Raw genomic sequence first — 18,472 nt, forward strand, 5'->3', positions numbered from 1 at the left:
TGACCGAGGTGTCTGGAAACCCCGGTCAAACACTCGCACTTGTTTTTGATATATTACATGAAGCATTTTGATTAATCTGCATCGTAGGCTTTTACACCTTTTGCTGTTCATTACCAGAAAATATACTTTTATTTATGTCAAAAGTTATATAAATAACGTAAATAAGTTTTTCACTAACTCTAGAATAAATTTCATTAGTGTTGATCGAACTTTCAATTAGGATATCTGAATATGTATTGATATTCAATAACGTTAACTGACAAACAAATGCGCGCTCAGACATTTTGAGCGGGAACTTTATAGTCATTTGACCGCCACCCAGTTAGCCCAATGGATAGTGCGCTGGACTGTTGTGCGGGAGGTCGAGGATTCAAGTCCCGGCCGGACCAACACTCAAGGTTTTAAAGTAAATGAGAAGAATTTTCTACTTTTCTATAACATCAAGAAATGGTTAGATATTCTAGTCTTCTCGGATAGGGACGAATAAACGGAGGTCCCGTCTCCTGCAGGGTTGGGGAAGGAGACGTTAATTTCCCACACACGAGATTACTGTGTGATGGATGTCCTCCCCTGGGGTGGGATGGGTGGGTACAAAAGGGGTTAGGTGTCAATTCGGACGAAAGTTCTGTTCCTTTCTCCTGCCTTTCCCGTGGCGAATGAATTAAATTCTAAAAAAATTCTAAAATTTACATCAAAATATACTTCAATAAGACCAACCAACAAACAATTGCATTTATTGACAAGCATTCATAAAGAATAGAAAATTCATTTGCGCAATTATCATTGACAATGACAATCTATTGTGCGAATACAAAAGCATTAGCATGAATGTAACATTCTCTTGGGTGACACTAAAACGACATTTATCCTTCTATTACTTCTCTATTGATACAACGTGGCAAATCTGTTTGCATGAAGTGAAACCATTGCGCACATTTTGCTACAGTAATGGTTCCATCGTTACGTTGAAGTGCTTCCACAATAACTGCGTCCGGTAATGGCCAGGTGGAATACCTTTTCGTCTTGCTTCATCCCTGTTGTTCATTTCCCTCTTTCTCCCGAGATACAGTCTGAGCGCGCATTTCTTTGTCAGTTAACGTTATTGAATACAATATATATTCAAATATCCTAATTAAAAGCTCGATCAACACTAATGAAATGTACTCTAGAATTAATGAAAAACTTACTTACGTTATTGATATTTGTAGGGCGAGTGATACTAGAAAATTGGAACGTATTCAAGAAAGGGCACTTAGGGCAGTTTACTGTGATAAGGGGAGTAGTTATGATAAATTATTAGACATGGCTAACCTAAGTACACTGCAGAACAGAAGACTACAGGATATAGCCATTCTTATGTATAAGGTAAAGAACAATTTATCTCCTAATTACATATGTAGCCTTTTTCAAATTCCACAACTTAGGTGCACACTGCGTAATAATGATTTTGGTATACCTAGATTTAATACTGTCACTTTTGGAAAACATTCGCTTAGATATATGGGACCCAAAATATGGGCAATTGTACCAAGAAATGTAAGAGAACTGACATCCATATCATCTTTTAAATGTAACATACGTAGAAAAGACCTTGTTTCTAAATTGACTGATAGTAAATGTGAAAACTGCCTTTTATGTAAGACTTAGGTTAGATTTTAAATTGTACATATATATTGTTTTATTTTTAAATTTCTCAAATTTTTAGGTAGTATTTAGTGTCCCCAGTTAGTGGTTGTATAACTGCTATTTTAGATTTGACACATAAATAAAGGTTGTTGTTGTTATATAACTTTTGGCATAAATGAAAGTATATTTTCTGGTAATGAACAGCAAAAGGTGTAATAGGCCATCTCCAAATTACTTTTGGCCTCTTTTTCAAAACGAGGCCTGGTGCTCAAACATTCGTATGAAAATGAGTTTAATTTGCATGTGAATGAAAACTTTTAATCATATGAAAAGATGAGCACCAGGACTCACTCTGAAGATGAGGCCAAAGGTCAATCAATCAATCAATAATCTTTATTTATACACGATAAGTAATTAACGCGACACTTCGCTTGTGGGGTCGTGTCTAAATAATTAAGTAAGATAACTAATGAATTAGAGAATAAATAGGATATACACCAGCTAAAATCATATCGCTAATTACGACTTACAAGTCTAAAACGATAAAAGCTTAAAATTCTAAAAAAACAAGGTGGTTCTCTAATATCGTCTAATTATAAACAGTAATTATACTTAAAATCTTCCTCCCTTTTGGTTAATGTTTGAGGGGAGATACAGTCGAAATCAAGGTGTAGCAAAGCCTTAGATCGTCTTTCCATAATCGCATATTTCTTAACATTGTCAATATCGTCATTAAGTTGAGGAACCAACGTGTTCCAAACTATTGCTCCTCTACGAGCTACAGAGTTCCTCGTGTAGTAGGTGTTAAAACGAGGGACATCAATTTTCAGTTTCTTCTTAAGTTGATATCGCTTGATGCTATCATTGTTCTTAATAATAGCTGACATAGCGTCTAGAGTCAGTCATAAATTATGGATTTTATAGATAAGCTTAGCTAAGCTAATTTTATACATAAAGGCAAAAGGGGACCAATTAGCCTTTTTCATAACATCAGCATTAGTCATATCCCAAGGTAGCTCAAAGATAATTCTCGCAGCTCTACAATGCAGTGCTTCTAATGCCTTAAAACCCTCCTTATTTCTGAGACCTCCCCATACTGATATTCCATATACGATCGACGGCATAATAACTCTGAAATACAAGTCTAATAACATATTCTTTGGAAGAAATTTTCTACGTTTTAACAAGTTTAACTTATCAACAAAGCCTTTTTTAACAACACTAACATGTTTAGACCAATTTAGTTGATCATCTATCAATTCGCCTAATAGACGAGAGTGTGTAACCCATTTGATGGTGTGCTGGGCCAATGTTAACTCTTTCAATGGCCAGTGAATCTTCCACGATGGAGGATCATTGCTTCGCATTTCTTTGGATGAGGCACAAGGGAGTTTGTTTTGCACCAGTATAGAAGCTCTTCTAAACCTTTCTTAAGTTCAGAAATTACTGTGTCGATAGAATCGCCAATGCAGTATAGGGTAGTATCATCAGCATACATGTAGGTTGTCGCAGTAGTTATAGCTTCAGGTAAATCACTTGTGTAAAGAGAAAATAAGGTCGGTCCTAGAACGGAACGCTGCGGTATTCCAGATTTAACAGTGTTAAGAACTGATGTTATACCATTTAGGACAGTATATTGTTTTCTATTGTCAAGGTAACTGCGCAGCCAGACGAGTAGCACTCCATTAATTCCAGAATAATTTTCTAGTTTACGTAATAGCACATTATGGGAGACACAGTCGAACGCTTTCTGGAAATCTACCAGCACTATACCGACAACTTTATTTGAATCAGTGGCACTCCTCCAAATTTCTGTCATATCTACTAACAACAGTTCTGTAGAATATCCTCTCCTGTAAGCCCATTGTTTGTCTGTAATTAATCTATTTTCAATAAACGCATGGTAAATGATCGAATCAGCAACAATGGATTCAAGTATTTTGCTCGGAACACTGAGAAGAGATAGAGGGCGGTAATTTCCGATTTCAGTCTCCTCATCCTTTTTAAAAACAGGATTGACTCTCGCAGTCTTCCACTGGCTAAATACGTAACCATCTTTCAAACTCATATTGTAAAGGAACATCAACGGGGTTAGCAGTGCATCTCCAGCTTCCTTGACTATTTTCTGTGATATGTCGTCGGGTCCTGTCGCTTTATTTGTTTTGAGATTAGCTAATTTTCTCTCAATGGCCAAAGACGATAGTGCAACGTTATATTGACACTGGGAACAATCTTGGTTGACGTGGCCAGGTCAGATAGATGTTGGAGCTGGAAACTGCCAGCCAGTTTCTCTCCGATGTTAGAGAAGAAATTATTGACTAGGTTTGATTTCTCTTTGTCATCAACTGCGAGCGATCCATCCCCTCTTTTCAATGGACCTATCGCTTTCCTTAAATTAGAGTTATTCGCCTTTGTGAGCAGGTTCCAATACTCTGCAGTGGTTTTGACATCAGCTAATAGATCTTTTAAATGTTTAGCCTTGGCTCTGCGTATATCAGCTGTGATTTCACTTCTAAGATTCTTATATGCAGCCCATTTTCTCGGATCCTTTGTCCGGTTTGCCTCTTTGAATAATTTAAATCTGCGCTTCACTTTGTGCCTAATTGTGTTGTTAATCCACGGAGCGGACATACTTCTCACTTTCACATCCTTAAACGGGGCGTGAGTTTTGCATTTATCTTTAAACAATTGTTCCCATCCCCAGAGCACGTCGTCTTTGTGATGGAAAATTTCCAAGATATGAAAAGGAATATTTTCAATATCAGCCTTAAAATTCGTTGCATTAAAAATTTTAAAATTTCTGGTGCGAATAATCTTCGGCGGGGGTCTTTTGCTGCTCAATTTAAGCGTAGCATACACCAGGCAATGGTCGGATATTCCTAGTGGCATTACTCCTGTGCATCGCACAACATCCACCTCGGTGGTAACAATAAGATCAATCAGTGACTTTGTGGAATAAGTTATGCGAGTTGGTTCAACAATAACATTTTGCATATTAAGATCTTCGAAAAGCCTCAGCAAATTCTTCGTTTTAGATGTAATTAAGGTGGAGCCAGGATTGTTTTGGGCTTCCAACATGCAGCAGTTTAAGTAACCAAGGACAAAAATATTATCTGTTTTCAACCAGGCTCTCTCAAGGACGCCGTAATAGTTTTCAAAGAAGTTCGGAGTTACGAGTTCAGTCGGTAAACAACTGAGAATAAAGTAGTGTGGGCTGGGAATTTCACCTGTATCCAGATAGCTTCAATATCTCTGATTAATAAATCTTTACGGTGTACAGCCGTCAGATGTTCAGCATAGTACAGTGCAACACCTCCTCCTTTGCATTTAGTTCTGTCACGTCGGATAAGATGGAGACCATCTATTTGCAAGAAGTTATCAGGAACAGAAGAGTCCAGATGGGTCTCAGAAATTCCCAAAATGTCAAATCCACATATTCTCTGTAGGAGTCTTAATTCATCGATCTTATTTCGAAGGCTACAAATATTCAAGTGTGCAACTTTAATATTTGTAGAAGAAGGATTCGTTAACATCAAGCTGGAAAAAACAAACTTGTGAGCACACGATCTTTAAAGATCGCATGAATTCATGAAATCGGCACAAAAGGGAAGCGAATTAATGTATCACAAAAACGTTTGCCGATTTATGATTTGGGTTTGGAATGAAGCTGTATTTTGTCGAAAACTGTAAAGTGTTTTCTGTTTCGCGATATTATGGTACGCTCTGGTTATGTGATCTGCGTGAGATCGATTGCCAGTCACGGTTTTAAATAAATAAATGACCGGTTTCTGACCATTCACTCGTGGAGTTTAAAACACAAATTCCTGCAACTATAGAAGTTGAAGAAACATAGCGCGGATACTTAACTTCTGAAGCTCAGAATGCTAAGTGTATTTTGTGAAAAGACAAATCCGAATTTGTGGAAATATTGTGGCAGTTAAAGACGCAACGAAAGTGAACCATTCTCTACTCATCGCAGTTAATGGCCGCGACCGTTGGTACCCATTTGAGACTACGTGACAAATCTAAGACGTATGAAGCAAAAAGGCTTGTTGTTCATAATTTTGAATGAAACACCAAAAAGGAATCGATGGACAAACCAAAACGAAAGATTGAAAAAAAAAACAAAAACAAAAACAAAACAGAATTAAAATGAAAAACAAAAGTGAGTAGTAAAACAAGACAGAACAAAGAAATACGAATTATCAAACTGTTCGAAATGCTAAAACTTAATGAGTCTCTAAAGGACCACATTTTGGCAGCTATCGGTTAAAAAAGTTCAACGACGCCAGTCAACTAATTATTTTATTTGTCACTGCTTGATTGGCCAGTATAAAAAACAGAAAGAGCAATTTTCTACTTTGCATATCAGTTGTCTTGATAGAAATATGAACGCTGCATGAAAATTCATCTCTCTATGAATCATTATATTCATATCCTCTTAATGGCGTAATTTTTCTCATCATTACCATTACGATATTATTACGGTACCATCATCGTGATATTTTTTTACCACAATTGGCATTAATGTCGATTCGGAAGAACTTGCGTCAAAGCGATTCTGAGACTTTATTTTGCACTTTATTTAAGATAAAAGAAATTCTTTCAATCAGATAATCGAGTTCTAAGCGGGGAATGATAGGAAACAACCGCTGTTTGTCAAACTGTCGTACGCTTGATATGAAGCAAAAATTATGTTAATTCAGTCGTAGGGAGAGATGAACATTCAAGCATAGTTAATCGAGGGGACCCTCGATTAACTATGATTCAAGTAATAACCTTTGATAAAAATCGAACGTAAAAGGCCATTAAAAATCCAATGTTTGACGTGACCAGCTTGAAATATGCACGCGTTAATTGTGATATCAGAAACAATATAGTAAACAATAAGCTACAAGACCTTTCTTTCTTAGCTCCGCCTTCACAAGTTAATGAGCTAAGGCAGAATTACCTTCAAGATTCGACCAAGAGAGCCTCCTTGAATACGCTTCGCCGCCAATATTAATTACAGATCTCTAATACTTTCGCCACGGAAAGTGAATGTCGCGAGAACAAAAGGTATTCTGCCCCATGTAAATAGGAACATGAATAAAAAATAAAAAAGCCAAACGTCTAGAAAGGAAATAGAAATTAGGGCACAAAAATATGGAGAATGCATTACATGTCAGAATAGTTTCAATATTGACTTCAAAGGCACGCCATACTGGGGTATTACTTCTTCAAACAACCAAAGGATAGTGTTGTAACTTACCTAAGTTACATCTAACACTCATTTTACACGTCAATCCTGAGCCGGACGATTATTTCTCAGAATGAAGGTTGAAAATGCGAACATTTTTCGATTATATTTAATTTGCATTTGATAACTTATAAATAGCTAAGCGGCAAACTAAAGAGCCTTGGGCTTATGACATTCTGTCTCTGCTCGCCAATAATACAATTAAAACAGATCATATAAAAAGGGAAAAGTACATTTGGTTAGTTATCTGCCTCTATGAAACAGCCTTGCTTTATTCCATTTGCAAGAAGTTAAAATTGTACGAATAATTTTGATGGTTCATAGCTCAGATACCATTATTTGCCAGCGAAAATAAGTAATTAGTTATTGACGATAGAATAAATTGCCTACCTAATATGCTTCCTTGTTTTGATATCAAGGTTACAGTTTGAAAATTTGCCGAGAGAATCAAACTGGCAGCCAACTCAGTACATCTAAACTTCAATCATAACACAACAAGAATACTTTTTAGCTCGAAAGGGGCCGGGTAAAGTATCTACGGAGCTGTAAATTGCCGTAGACCTTCATAAAGACTTTTTAGCCTATTAATCTAAGTCATTCAAAACATGAACTACAAAGGATAGTTCAAAGTGCGACGAACTAAGCTAGGAATTGTTTCACTATGGTAAGTTTAGAAGCCAATAGAATGAAGCATTTAAATGATGATTTCCATTCAAATACCAGGTGCTCACATTCATCGAGCTATTCAAACGCTTTCGTTAGTTTCAAATTGAGGTCACATCATGTTCAAAAACCCAACCTTGCTATTTTCGAGAAGCTTTGGAGAGTTAAAGTACTTTGACCAAAATTTGTGAACTCTTAACATGGCATATTTCCTGCAGCAAATGGAGTCAAGACTCAAAATCTATCGACAACGAATTTGGAAATGTATGAACAGCAAGCTTTGATTATCTTTTCAGGTTTAATATCATTTAGCATTATATTTTTAACACTTCCCCCTTAATGCGCATGCGCTTTGACTTCGGATGTCATTCCGTCAATCATCCAAGTACACAGTAATTTCTGTAGTTTGACAAATATTCCTCATTTCAGGGACAATTTTCGTCGCTTGAAACCGTTTTCCAGTTTTAATGATAATCACACCGTTCATTAGGTCAACTATTTCGAAGGCAAACTCAGCTGTGTGGCTGTTTAAATTAATATGGAAGGAAATTTAAAAAAAATTACTGCGGTTTCACTCGGCTGCGCTCGCGAGTCCCAGTATTTAGACCACTGTGAAGACGAATATCGTTGTCAGTAAGATTACAGACCACCACTGTCGATTCCTTACATTCATGATGTTAATTATGAAAGTTAAGTCTAAAAGTTTAAAAGCTAGTTAAAATAATTTCTTGTTCTTAGTGGTTTGATTGCGATCGTTTTCTCGGAATAGTCCTTTTTACAGTTCCCGGCGCCATATTGAATGTGTAACCGCGCAAACATGATAGCGAGGTTAGTGTTGAGTCGCGTTGCGAGTTCTAGTGAGAGTTTAGTGAAATGTGGTTTTGCACTGTCCTTTTCATCGAGATATTTCGACAATGAACGATACTTTCCCTACGCAGGATATTCCTCCTTCTTCTTCGAAAGGAAGAGGAAGACACTGTGCCGCTTTTTGGTTGTGCTAATAGCTATTATGACACAGCAGGCAATTCAACAGGTCTGCATTTCTTCTAGTTTCCGAATGACTTCCAGCAGGAGTCAGATGGTGCAATCTCCTGAATCGCCAGCATGGAAAGGACGGATTCTTCATCACAAAATCAATTTTTTTTGTGCTCAGAACATTTCAAAAAAGAAGACATGCGAAAAAACGTGGGCAGGTCGCTGGAAATTGGTGAAAGGTTTATAATGTTTGTACGGTTGTTTTGTTGCTTGGATACCGAAAGAAAATGCCTGCTTTGATTTTCGGTATTGAAGTGTTTATGCTGGGATTTTTGTTTTGGGGGGGGGATTTTTTTCTCCTCATTAAAAAGGTGATATTTATATTTCTTTGTGTACTGTGGTCTTATACGATATCTGTGAACTGAATGTAAAATTATAAAATTGTAATGTAGAATTAAAATGTAAAATTTTAAACTTATAAAATGATGAGTTTAATTATTATATATATGGGCAGAACCATCTCGATTTAACTGGTCAGTACCGAAAAATCTATGGAAAATGCCTGCTAAAAGGGTCCCGGTAGCAACTGTGAAAACTGAAGGAGAGTCATTTGAAGTTGAACAGGAATTATTTCAACAAGAAGTTGAAGCACCTGTGTCAACTGTCAATGCTGCTTCACCTTCACCAGCTCAAATTTAATGCTCAAATTGATTTAGGTGTAATCTTTCCTTACATTAAGAAATATTAATATTAATGTTGTTAGTACTCAGGGAAAAAAGATGATGTTGGGCTTGTAAAATCAAGATAAGGTACCATTGTACATTGTGTAAATAAGAGAAGTGATTGGCATGACAATAAAACGCGAGTTAAACTATGTTTTATGGGAAGGAGCTTCAAAATTCTATTCTTCAAACATAACATTTCGAAGAGCCTATTGACAATACTTAACATTATTATTCACAGAAGAAAAAATAAACAGTTCTGTACTGTCTAAAATAATCCTAGTTGTTGCAAATTGAGCAAACTCTTGCAGCATATTCTTGTAAACAAGTTCTTGTGCTGGAGATGGGAAAGGTTCTTTCGGTTCCACATAGTTAAGATTAATCCATGTAATGCAGATTCTGGACACCAGGCTCTTGCTGATCCCAAATCTATCAGCAAGATCTTGTACAAATAACCCAGCCTTTAGTCTCATAAGTATGAGTAAAAATTCATCCAAGAATGACAGTTTCTTGAAGGCCCCGGCTTACCTCTGTTATCATCTGTTTGGTATGCTGACTCTCTTTCGACAATTTCTCTCCTTTCCAGTACTGCATCTTTGCCAGCATTGGTTCAATAAAATTATAGAAGCTTATGAATGCTCCATAGTTTGGGAATCCAGTATAAAATAGAACCGCAGACTCATCATCTTTAATTTTGTCAATTGAAAATTGGCACGCCCATAAATATCCCCCTCGTTTTCAACTTCACTTAGTTTTTCTTTCAAGTCAGCTAATTGTACTTGCAGTAGCTCTATTTCCCGTTGCAGCTTAAGAACATCTGATTGTTGCAGGGCTGGTGAAGATGAAGCAGCATTGACAGTTGACACAGCTGCTTCAACTTCTTGGTGAAATGATTCCTGTTCAACTTCAAATGACTCTTCTTGAGTTGTCACAGTTGCTACTGGGACCCTTTAAGCAAGCATTTTCCGTGGTTTTTTCGGTACTGACTAGTTTAATCGAGATGGTTCTGCCCATATATATAATAATAAACTCATGATTTTATTAAATTTTTAATTTTACATTTTAATTTTACATTATAATTTTATAATTTTACATTCAGTTCACAGATATCGTAAAAGACCACAGTGCACAAAGAGATATAAATGTCACTTTTTAATAAGAAGAAAAAAATCCCAGCATAAACACTACAATACCGAAAATCAAAGCTCCATTTTCTTTTGGTATCCAAGCAACAAACAACCGTACAAACATTATAAACCTTTCACCAATTTCCAGCGACCTGCCCACGTTTTTTCGCATGTCTTCTGTTTTGAAATGTTCTGAGCACAAAGAAGTTGATTTTGTGATGAAGAATCCGTCCTTTCCATGCTGGCGCTTGAGGAGATTGCACCATCTGATTCGCTGCTGGACGTCATTCGGAAACGAGAAGAAATGCAGACCTGTTGGATTGCCTGTTGTGTCATAATAGCGATTAGCACAAACAAAAAGCGGCACAGTGTCTTCCTCTTCCTTTCGAAGAAGAAGGAGGAATATCCTGCGTAGGGAAAGTATCGTTCATTGTCGAAATATCTCGATGAAAAGGACAGAGCACCACCACATTTCACTAAACTCTCACTAGAACTCGCAACGCGACTCAACACTAACCTCGCTATCATGTTTGCGCGGTTACACATCCAATATGGCGCCGGGAACTGTAAAAAGGGCTATTTTTGAAAAAGTTTATTCTTTGGAGTAGGGTAGTTGTACCGAAAATCATACAGCGTTTAGCACACAGATGATAAACCAAAGTAATGACAGGAACAAAATTTTCAAAGAATAAATGAAAAGTTATGGGAAAACAGTGTGGTTGATTCTTTTGACAGGTGGTGTGAAAACATTTCTTTTGTCATTTAAAACAGCCTCTAATAATTGTTTCGTTTAGTAAGCAGGCGTTGCCCTCGATGACAGATATATTTCAATTACACAACTCGTGATTGACATTAATTCGGTACAATGATTTAAAAGTGTTAGCTTATCATATTTTAAACCAGTTTTCAGAAGAATCAGTAAGAGAGGGAAGTCGTTTTTATAATCGGTTCGCTTACCCGAATCTGCTAACCTGAAGTGAGAAACCTATTTTTACGACCCGCCATGGAAGTAAGTTTCCAATTATGTTTTCTTGAATTTTGCCGCGTGATTAAGACTTAATTTGCGTTTTCTGATTTCGAATTACAAATGCATTTCTCTTAGATGGAATAATTATTAAGGCTTGGATAATATTATACGGTTTGTGGTGGTCGTCTGAGCTGACCAGTTCCGAGTAAAGAAACAATAATGTCCGAACCAGCTGACATTGCCGTGAAAACCGTATTGGCCCTACTCATCATCGCGAACATCGCTGGTAACTTTCTGGTCTGTCTCGTCCTAAAGAAAAATAGAGATATGAGGTGCGTTAAATATTTGAAAACTCTGCCATTTTATCTCAGAGAATCAACGATTTTTTACATAAGATCCGATGTGATAAAAAAAACTAACCTCTATGACGAGCCAAATATAACTGAATACAAACTTGGATTTTCTTGTCATTGGCTGAATTGTGCACTAAGAGCTACCTGACTTGTGTTTACAATTAATAAATAGGATTCCCTTCAACTATCTACTTGTCAACCTGGCGGTCTCAGACATCGTGTTTGCGGTATTTATAGCACCAGTTCTTATTTTGGGAGAGACCTTCATCCATCCAGACGAAGCCATCGGATCAGTACTGTGTAAGATCCTCACAGGTGGTAATGTGGCATGGATTGGAGCATACTCGTCCTCCTTGACCCTTGTTGTCATATCAGTTGAACGCTTCTACGCTGTCGCAAGTGCTGACAGCAATGCAACACTTACCATGTGGAAAGTAAAGGTTTGTGAACAGAATTGTATGTAACACAATGGCATCAAATTGATACAGGTTTAATTTCCAGTTCGTGTTCCTCTAATTTGTATTAATTAAATCTTGTTGGTTGCGAAAAAACTCCTGATCATGATGAGCATGTAGTTTTCTGACCCTCTACGTGTTATTTTCAGATGATTATCCCCACTTGTTGGATCATTGGAGCGCTTTTTAACATACCAATATTTTTGTTTACGACGTTTGATAAAACAACCGACAACTGTAAGTGGAACTGGCACGAGTGGTGGATGGGTGTACTAAACGACACCATACTGCTGGTGCTGTATGCTCTAATTCCTCTGTTAGTGATGACTTTTGTATATTCAAAAGTTGTTTACATGTTGTGGTTCAAACGAAACGAGCAAAATGAACTCACCTATCAACAAAAGGTAGGACTTTGCGTTAAATTGATCTAATGTTAGTTTTCTCAGTGGCGTTTTAGAGGAAGTTAACTAGATTTATTGATCCGGGGTCCGATACAATGCTACTCTTTAGTGGGCAAATGATTAAAATGGTAAATAATCAATATCGTAACATCATTGCAAAACAGGGCATGATTTATGCCACGTGGCAAAAAAATTAAACCTAAATGCAGTGTGCAAAGGCTCAGTATCACTGCAGTAGAGTTATTATGACGACCGGATAGGTTTGGCAAAGTTTTTTTCTGATCCTGAGGATCTCCCAGGAGCTCAAAAGCCTGTCAAGGCCAAAAGCCACTATCCTTTCAGTTTATTCTTGCTTTTGTCTTTGCAGGGAGTCCTAAAGGTGAGGAAACGAGTCACACTGAGTGTGATCACTGTCAGTGCCATATTTGGAGCTTGTGCGATCACGGGATCGCTGATTTACCTCCTAAGCCACTTTGACATCTTCATATTTGGCTCAGTCACATACATCGTTTCTGACACCTTGATTATGTTCAACTCTGCTGTAAACCCTTACATCTATGCTCTGCTGAATGAGCGTTTCAGACAAAAGCTCAGATTATTGTGCTCTACTAGCCACACATCCAGGGTACAGAGCTCATGCTAGCATGGAATTGCGCGTACTACCAACGTCTTCAAAGAGGAAAAACTTGGCGGTTTCATAGTGTAAACGTTGTGATCGGATGAGAAATGGAGCTCTAAAGTTCTTACTTTAGAGCTCCATTTTTTCATCCGATCACAACGTTTACACTATGAAACCGCCAAGTTTTTACTCGTTGAAGACGATAATTAGATAATCAGCTACCTGTTTAACACCAGAAAACGTATGCTTATTTACTTTAGTTGCCATATGGACTTGTATTTAGATGTAAAGATTTTTAGGTGTCTGTGATTCGACTGAAAATAAATAATTGACACAAAGATTTAAGTACAAAATAAAACAACAAAAACAACGACAAAACAAAATAAAATAGCATCAAATTCAATATGTGGCGTAACTAGGTTTGGCAGTAAAACTCTTAAATAAAAGCAACAAGGCACTTGCAAAAACTAACGAAATGAAAGAAATAGTTGAAATCAACTCGCAATGAAAATTATCCAAAGAAAGCAACTCACTTACTGACGAAAATAAATAGCTACCGGCGTTAGGTAATCCTTACATAACCTCACGCAAAAACGCTTGCGTTCATGAGGTCATAGAGCCAACCAAAGCTTGTACCATTAGCTAAATTTCTTTGTTCTTACAATTAACAAAGATACGCAGAATGAATTAGAATGATAGTAAGTTTTTAAAAGAAGATCAAGAAGGTGAAGATGAGGGCCCCAGTTTAAGTTAAAAATTACACTTTAGTCTAATTACTCTACTTACAAATGCTGTTGAGAAGTTTTTCACCTAGAAGTTAAAAAAAATAATTGATAAAATTCTACCGTAAAACCATCTTCCTTTAGAGACTTTCCTCACTTGAGGCACATTAAGGATTTGAACCGTCAGTTTTTCTTTGAGGAAATCCATTGTTAATTTTGGTACATCGATTATCAAATTCTTACTAAAATATTGGAAGTGCATGTTTGAATACTCACTTGCTCAGGAATGCAATACCCTACAATTTTTTAATTATTTGAAACTTTTTGTCCCGCCCTCAAAGGTTAGTTCAGTAATTAACTTCCTGTTGTAGTTCCAGTGACGCTCCATATTCAATAAATAATCTGTTGATTTCTTTCCATATTCAGCGGTTCATCTCAATTTTGACTGGTGGATGGCACCATTAGCCCTTTCCTCATAAACACGACGCAATTCAGTTTTCATGCATGAGAGTATGGGATTGTCAATCACCGAATCTCCATCATAATCATTTTTGTTTTGGGGTTATTTACATACTCGTACCTCCTGCATTTGACTGGACAATTTGTTGTGATCAAATTAACTACCTTCCATCGTTCTTAAAGAATTGACAAATTTCCAGAGGCTGGAACCTTTTTCCATACTTTCAATTCTCAAGAAAAGTCTAATAAACTCTTTTACTTCTACCAATAAAAATGATGCCCGCCCCTCTCCCCTCCCCAAAAAAAAAGATATAAAAGCTAGATTTCTGAAATTGTTTCAACTCTTACAATTAAATATCCACGCCACCCTGTTTTGGTTTCACGTTTATGGTACAACTTTCATACCGATTTTATAAAATGAAAAATCATTAAAAGGTAAAATCTATTCTCTAACGTTATGTTTCCTAGTCATGGTGACTAAACGATCCTTCTTCCAAACTGTAGTACATTTAATTTTGGGAACGGGCGCCTGCAAATTTCTGAACTTTTATCGCTCGATATCCCATTTCAAGTTTTCTTTTACTTTTTTTCTAGACCCATCAACCCAATTCCTTCCTTTCGTCTGATTACAACAAAATGAAGCAAAAAGACAGGTTTTATGAGAATAGTTAATAGATTTGAAATTGGCTTTTTTTAGATAAAATGTTTTTTCAAAGTTATTTTGTTTAATCAACATGTGAATTTTCTATGTTGTGCTTCCTTGTTTAATGTAACTTCTAAAGGAAAAATGCCACTTCTAAGCTATGTTTGAAAACGTCAGATAAACAAACTAGTCTTTCATGTAGAAAACATATTAAAAAGATTTGTTTGTTTTAAATCAATTGAGACGACGACCGCGACGAGGACGTGTCCAAAAAAAAAGCTAATGGTAGAGCTGTTTTATAATTTTTACATTTCTTAGCTATTCTCTGCTAAACAACAACGTGAAATCATCAAAATGTACGTGGTTTAAGAACGGAGGCTGCGAAGAAAATAATTTAAGTTTCCATTTGGAACTCAACGCTGGCCACATACGTTTTGTTAAAGTTGAGGTGTGGTCATCCTAAAAGATTAGCACTCTCCCATCAAGGATTTCCTCAAGAGCAATTGGGATAGCATATTCACTTTTAAACACTAGTTATCACGATTGCATAAGTATAGCATGTACATATAAGTTTTTAAATAACATCCAACCCGTTTAATCAACGTTATTAATCTTAGTAGAGAGTTTGTTAGCAGACCTCTCAAGAAAAAAAACATTACAGTCTTCACCAAGTTCAAAATTCCAGGTTATTGAATATATTAGCAATTTTGTCCGTAGATAAGGTGTCTTTTTTTTCTCCCTTTTGAATATTCCATTCATGTTTTAATGTTATTTCAAAGACAGAGATCTTTGTTTTAGAGATTTGCAGAACAAAGTCCATCAGTTTGAGAGACTTTGCACCTGACGCCTTTGATGAACTCCGCAGTCTAAACGAAATTTGAGTCATTGTTACTTCGATTAGTAAAAACTCATTTCAATAAAGTGAATCATACGTTGACCCGCGGATGAAATACAAGTAAAGAAACAATCCCCGTAAATGAAATGCAATTAAATTGTTGAAATGAAATCTGAAAAAAATTCAGGCGTCGACGTAATTCAAACCTGTGCTTTCTGTTTACTAGTTGGGCACCACTAATAACTGAGTTACGAAGCCTGAATTTTTTTCAGTATTGCAGGCTAGGTTTCTTTCAGACTATAAACCTTACCTAAACTTTCAAAGGGTCCGGTTATAGTTAAAAACCCGCATCTCTCTATGGCTAAAATTCGAAGCATCTGCATTACGATTTTATTGCTGACGAAGGTCATTTTGGTGATCAGTAAGAGTTTGTGTATGGAAAATGCATGGATGTATCGAATGTATAGAAAACAACTTCGAAATTGTCTTGAGCCTCCTTGACGAATTCATCCTGTGTTTTTATGCCAGAAAAGCAGCCCCTGGTGTCCGCTGCATTTCGCCGAAAAATGAACTTTCTAGCTGTTCTGATCTGATGAAAAACAAAGTCGTCCAAGTGTGTATTTGGATTCTGGGACAGTCTTCTCTTGTTGGAAATCTCTTTGTCATTTTAATGCGAGCATTCGCGAGGGAAGATTACAAGATACATTCATTTCTTTTAACGAACCTTGCGATATCAGATCTTCTAATGGGCATCTGTCTGCTTATTATTGTTATAAAAGACATACAATGGCAAGGCGAGTACTTTAAACATGAGTGGAGGTCAGGAATAACGTGTGCAATGACTGGGGTGCTGTCTATGGTATCAAGTGAAGTGTCCGTGCTCATCTTAACACTCATTACCATTGATAGACTAGTCTGCATTGTTTTTCCCCTTCAAATGAGACGAATGAATCGTGCGGTTGCTTACCTTATTGTTGTGGTCATAGGGATCTTCGGGACGCTGTTATCTGTTATTCCAATGTTTGGGTTGAGTTATTTCCATGACGATAAAAGACACGTATGATTTTATGGAAAGTCTGCAGTTTTTCTTCCTCTCCAACTATCGTCAGATCGTCAAGCTGGGTGGGAATATGCTTTGCATCATTTGTTTATATCCTCACTGCGTATATAGTTACGTTCTTCTCTGTCAGAAGGGTCGCAAGGAATATCAGGTAAACGAAAAAGAGCAGAGATTCGCAAATGGCGAGAAGGATGATGTTTATCATTCTAACTGATTTCCTTTGTTGGATGCCTGTCATTGTAATCGGAATCTTGTCACTTATCGGAAAATTTCATGATCCTGGAAGGCAAGCTTACGTGTGGATTGCCGTGTTTGTCCTCCCTGTAAACTCATCTATAAAATCTATACTGTACACATTTTCTACTCCTTCGGTGAAGAGAAAAGTGACTAAGCAGAAGGACAGGTTAAGAAGTTATTTTCAAAGAAGAGTACATCAGCAGGTAATTCTCATTTTATCCAATATTTTTAACGATGCTAATACGAGTGTACCATGTTTAAACTAGTGAAGGTATTCGGCTGTCCATCAAACATACTTGCACCATGCAGTTTCACGTTGGTTGGCATTTTTGTCTTCTGACTGGTCATTGTCATCAATTATAGGAAAGAAAGAGTTATGTTTTTTGCGACCGGAATGACAAAAATGGGTGCAAATTTGTTAATAGATAATGAGGCACCCACTGCTGCAGCTAAATAGCTAGAATCTGTTCAATCTCCAGTTTCAGTGATATAATAAATGATAAAATCTCAATATCACTGTGCATAGAATAAGTAGGCAAAGGAGTTCAGTTATCATAATTTATCTATTTAGCTTCGCCTGACTAGAATACGATTTATACATGAATGAATACATTAAAAAAAAAAAATACTAAGCAGGGAGACCACTACAGCCTAGCAAATTACAGCGGATCCCTCGCTAATTATTTTTATAAAAAATACTAAAATAATAATAACTAAATCAACTAATATGTTAGCAGAAAACTTAGGAGGATACAAACGAAAGTACAAATTGCTAGAAGCAGCACGTTGGCGGGCATTGGAGAGACCTCGCTGTTTGCACCTAGGACAGATTGTTCTCCAGGTTCTCATGTCGTCAACGCCGTACAGGTTCAGAGCCTTTTTGTAAAATTGAAGTAATAAACTTTTAAAAGAGGCTAGAGAGATGTGACTTGTGCGTAGAACATTCCACGTGCGGCACGCGCCTATGAAAAATTAACGTTGAAGGTAACAGTTCTACTTCGCTTAGGAATATAAGTAATAGCACTGCTGCTCGATGACCTAGTAGATCTCGTAAATTGCTTGCTTACAGGTAGAGCTCCACCATCTATGAAAACTAAGTTATTAACAGCTTCGTAGAAAAAGACTATATCCAAAACTTTATGCCAGTAGTAGATGGGAAACAGATTTTTTAGTAGGAGGCGGATCTTATAGGTGACATCGCAACAGAAGGGGAGCTTCAAAATTGATTTTGTTGCACGGTGCTGCACGTTTTCAACTCGCTGTGGGTTGCGTAGCCGAGATGGCGCCGGACGATAGAATGGTACAGTGTACGACGCGTTTGGGTGCTTTGGATGTACCTAGAAACTCGGCGCACAAACCCGAGGAGTTT

The 18,472-nt window shown here is 37.0% G+C and overlaps 2 protein-coding genes and 1 pseudogene across 2 annotated transcripts in view; 2 read left to right on the top strand and 1 right to left on the bottom strand.

Annotated features, from left to right (window-relative positions):
• Window positions 1-2,513, bottom strand: part of LOC148725096 (uncharacterized) — a 5,538-nt gene extending 3,025 nt beyond the window's left edge. Inside the window, exon 1 of the mRNA XM_088731439.1 lies at window positions 2,239-2,513. Coding sequence (XP_088587565.1) covers window positions 2,239-2,513 — 275 coding nt within the window. The remainder of the gene's footprint in view (window positions 1-2,238) is intronic.
• Window positions 2,514-11,182: 8,669 nt separating this feature from the next.
• On the top strand, window positions 11,183-14,280 carry LOC148725097 (allatostatin-A receptor-like). The gene is made up of 5 exons (XM_088729530.1): window positions 11,183-11,361; window positions 11,455-11,651; window positions 11,845-12,112; window positions 12,277-12,531; window positions 12,896-14,280. Exons 2-5 carry the CDS (start codon window positions 11,539-11,541, stop codon window positions 13,169-13,171), a joined length of 912 nt encoding a protein of 303 aa, XP_088585656.1. The 5' UTR covers window positions 11,183-11,361; window positions 11,455-11,538; the 3' UTR covers window positions 13,172-14,280.
• Window positions 13,840-17,369, top strand: LOC111344012 (G protein-coupled receptor GRL101-like; annotated as a pseudogene).
• The last annotated feature ends 1,103 nt before the right edge of the window (window positions 17,370-18,472 follow it).

Source organism: Stylophora pistillata, chromosome 8, assembly GCF_964205215.1.
Source record: "Stylophora pistillata chromosome 8, jaStyPist1.2, whole genome shotgun sequence".
NCBI lineage: Eukaryota > Metazoa > Cnidaria > Anthozoa > Scleractinia > Pocilloporidae > Stylophora > Stylophora pistillata.

Excerpts from the sequence above, each read along its gene's own strand:
- LOC148725097 (XM_088729530.1), top strand. The coding sequence starts at position 11,539 with ATGTCCGAACCAGCTGACATTGCCGTGAAAACCGTATTGGCCCTACTC. Across the intron at positions 11,652-11,844 it reads AAGAAAAATAGAGATATGAG|GATTCCCTTCAACTATCTAC; the intron begins GTGCGTTAAATA and ends ATTAATAAATAG. Across the intron at positions 12,532-12,895 it reads AACTCACCTATCAACAAAAG|GGAGTCCTAAAGGTGAGGAA; the intron begins GTAGGACTTTGC and ends TTGTCTTTGCAG.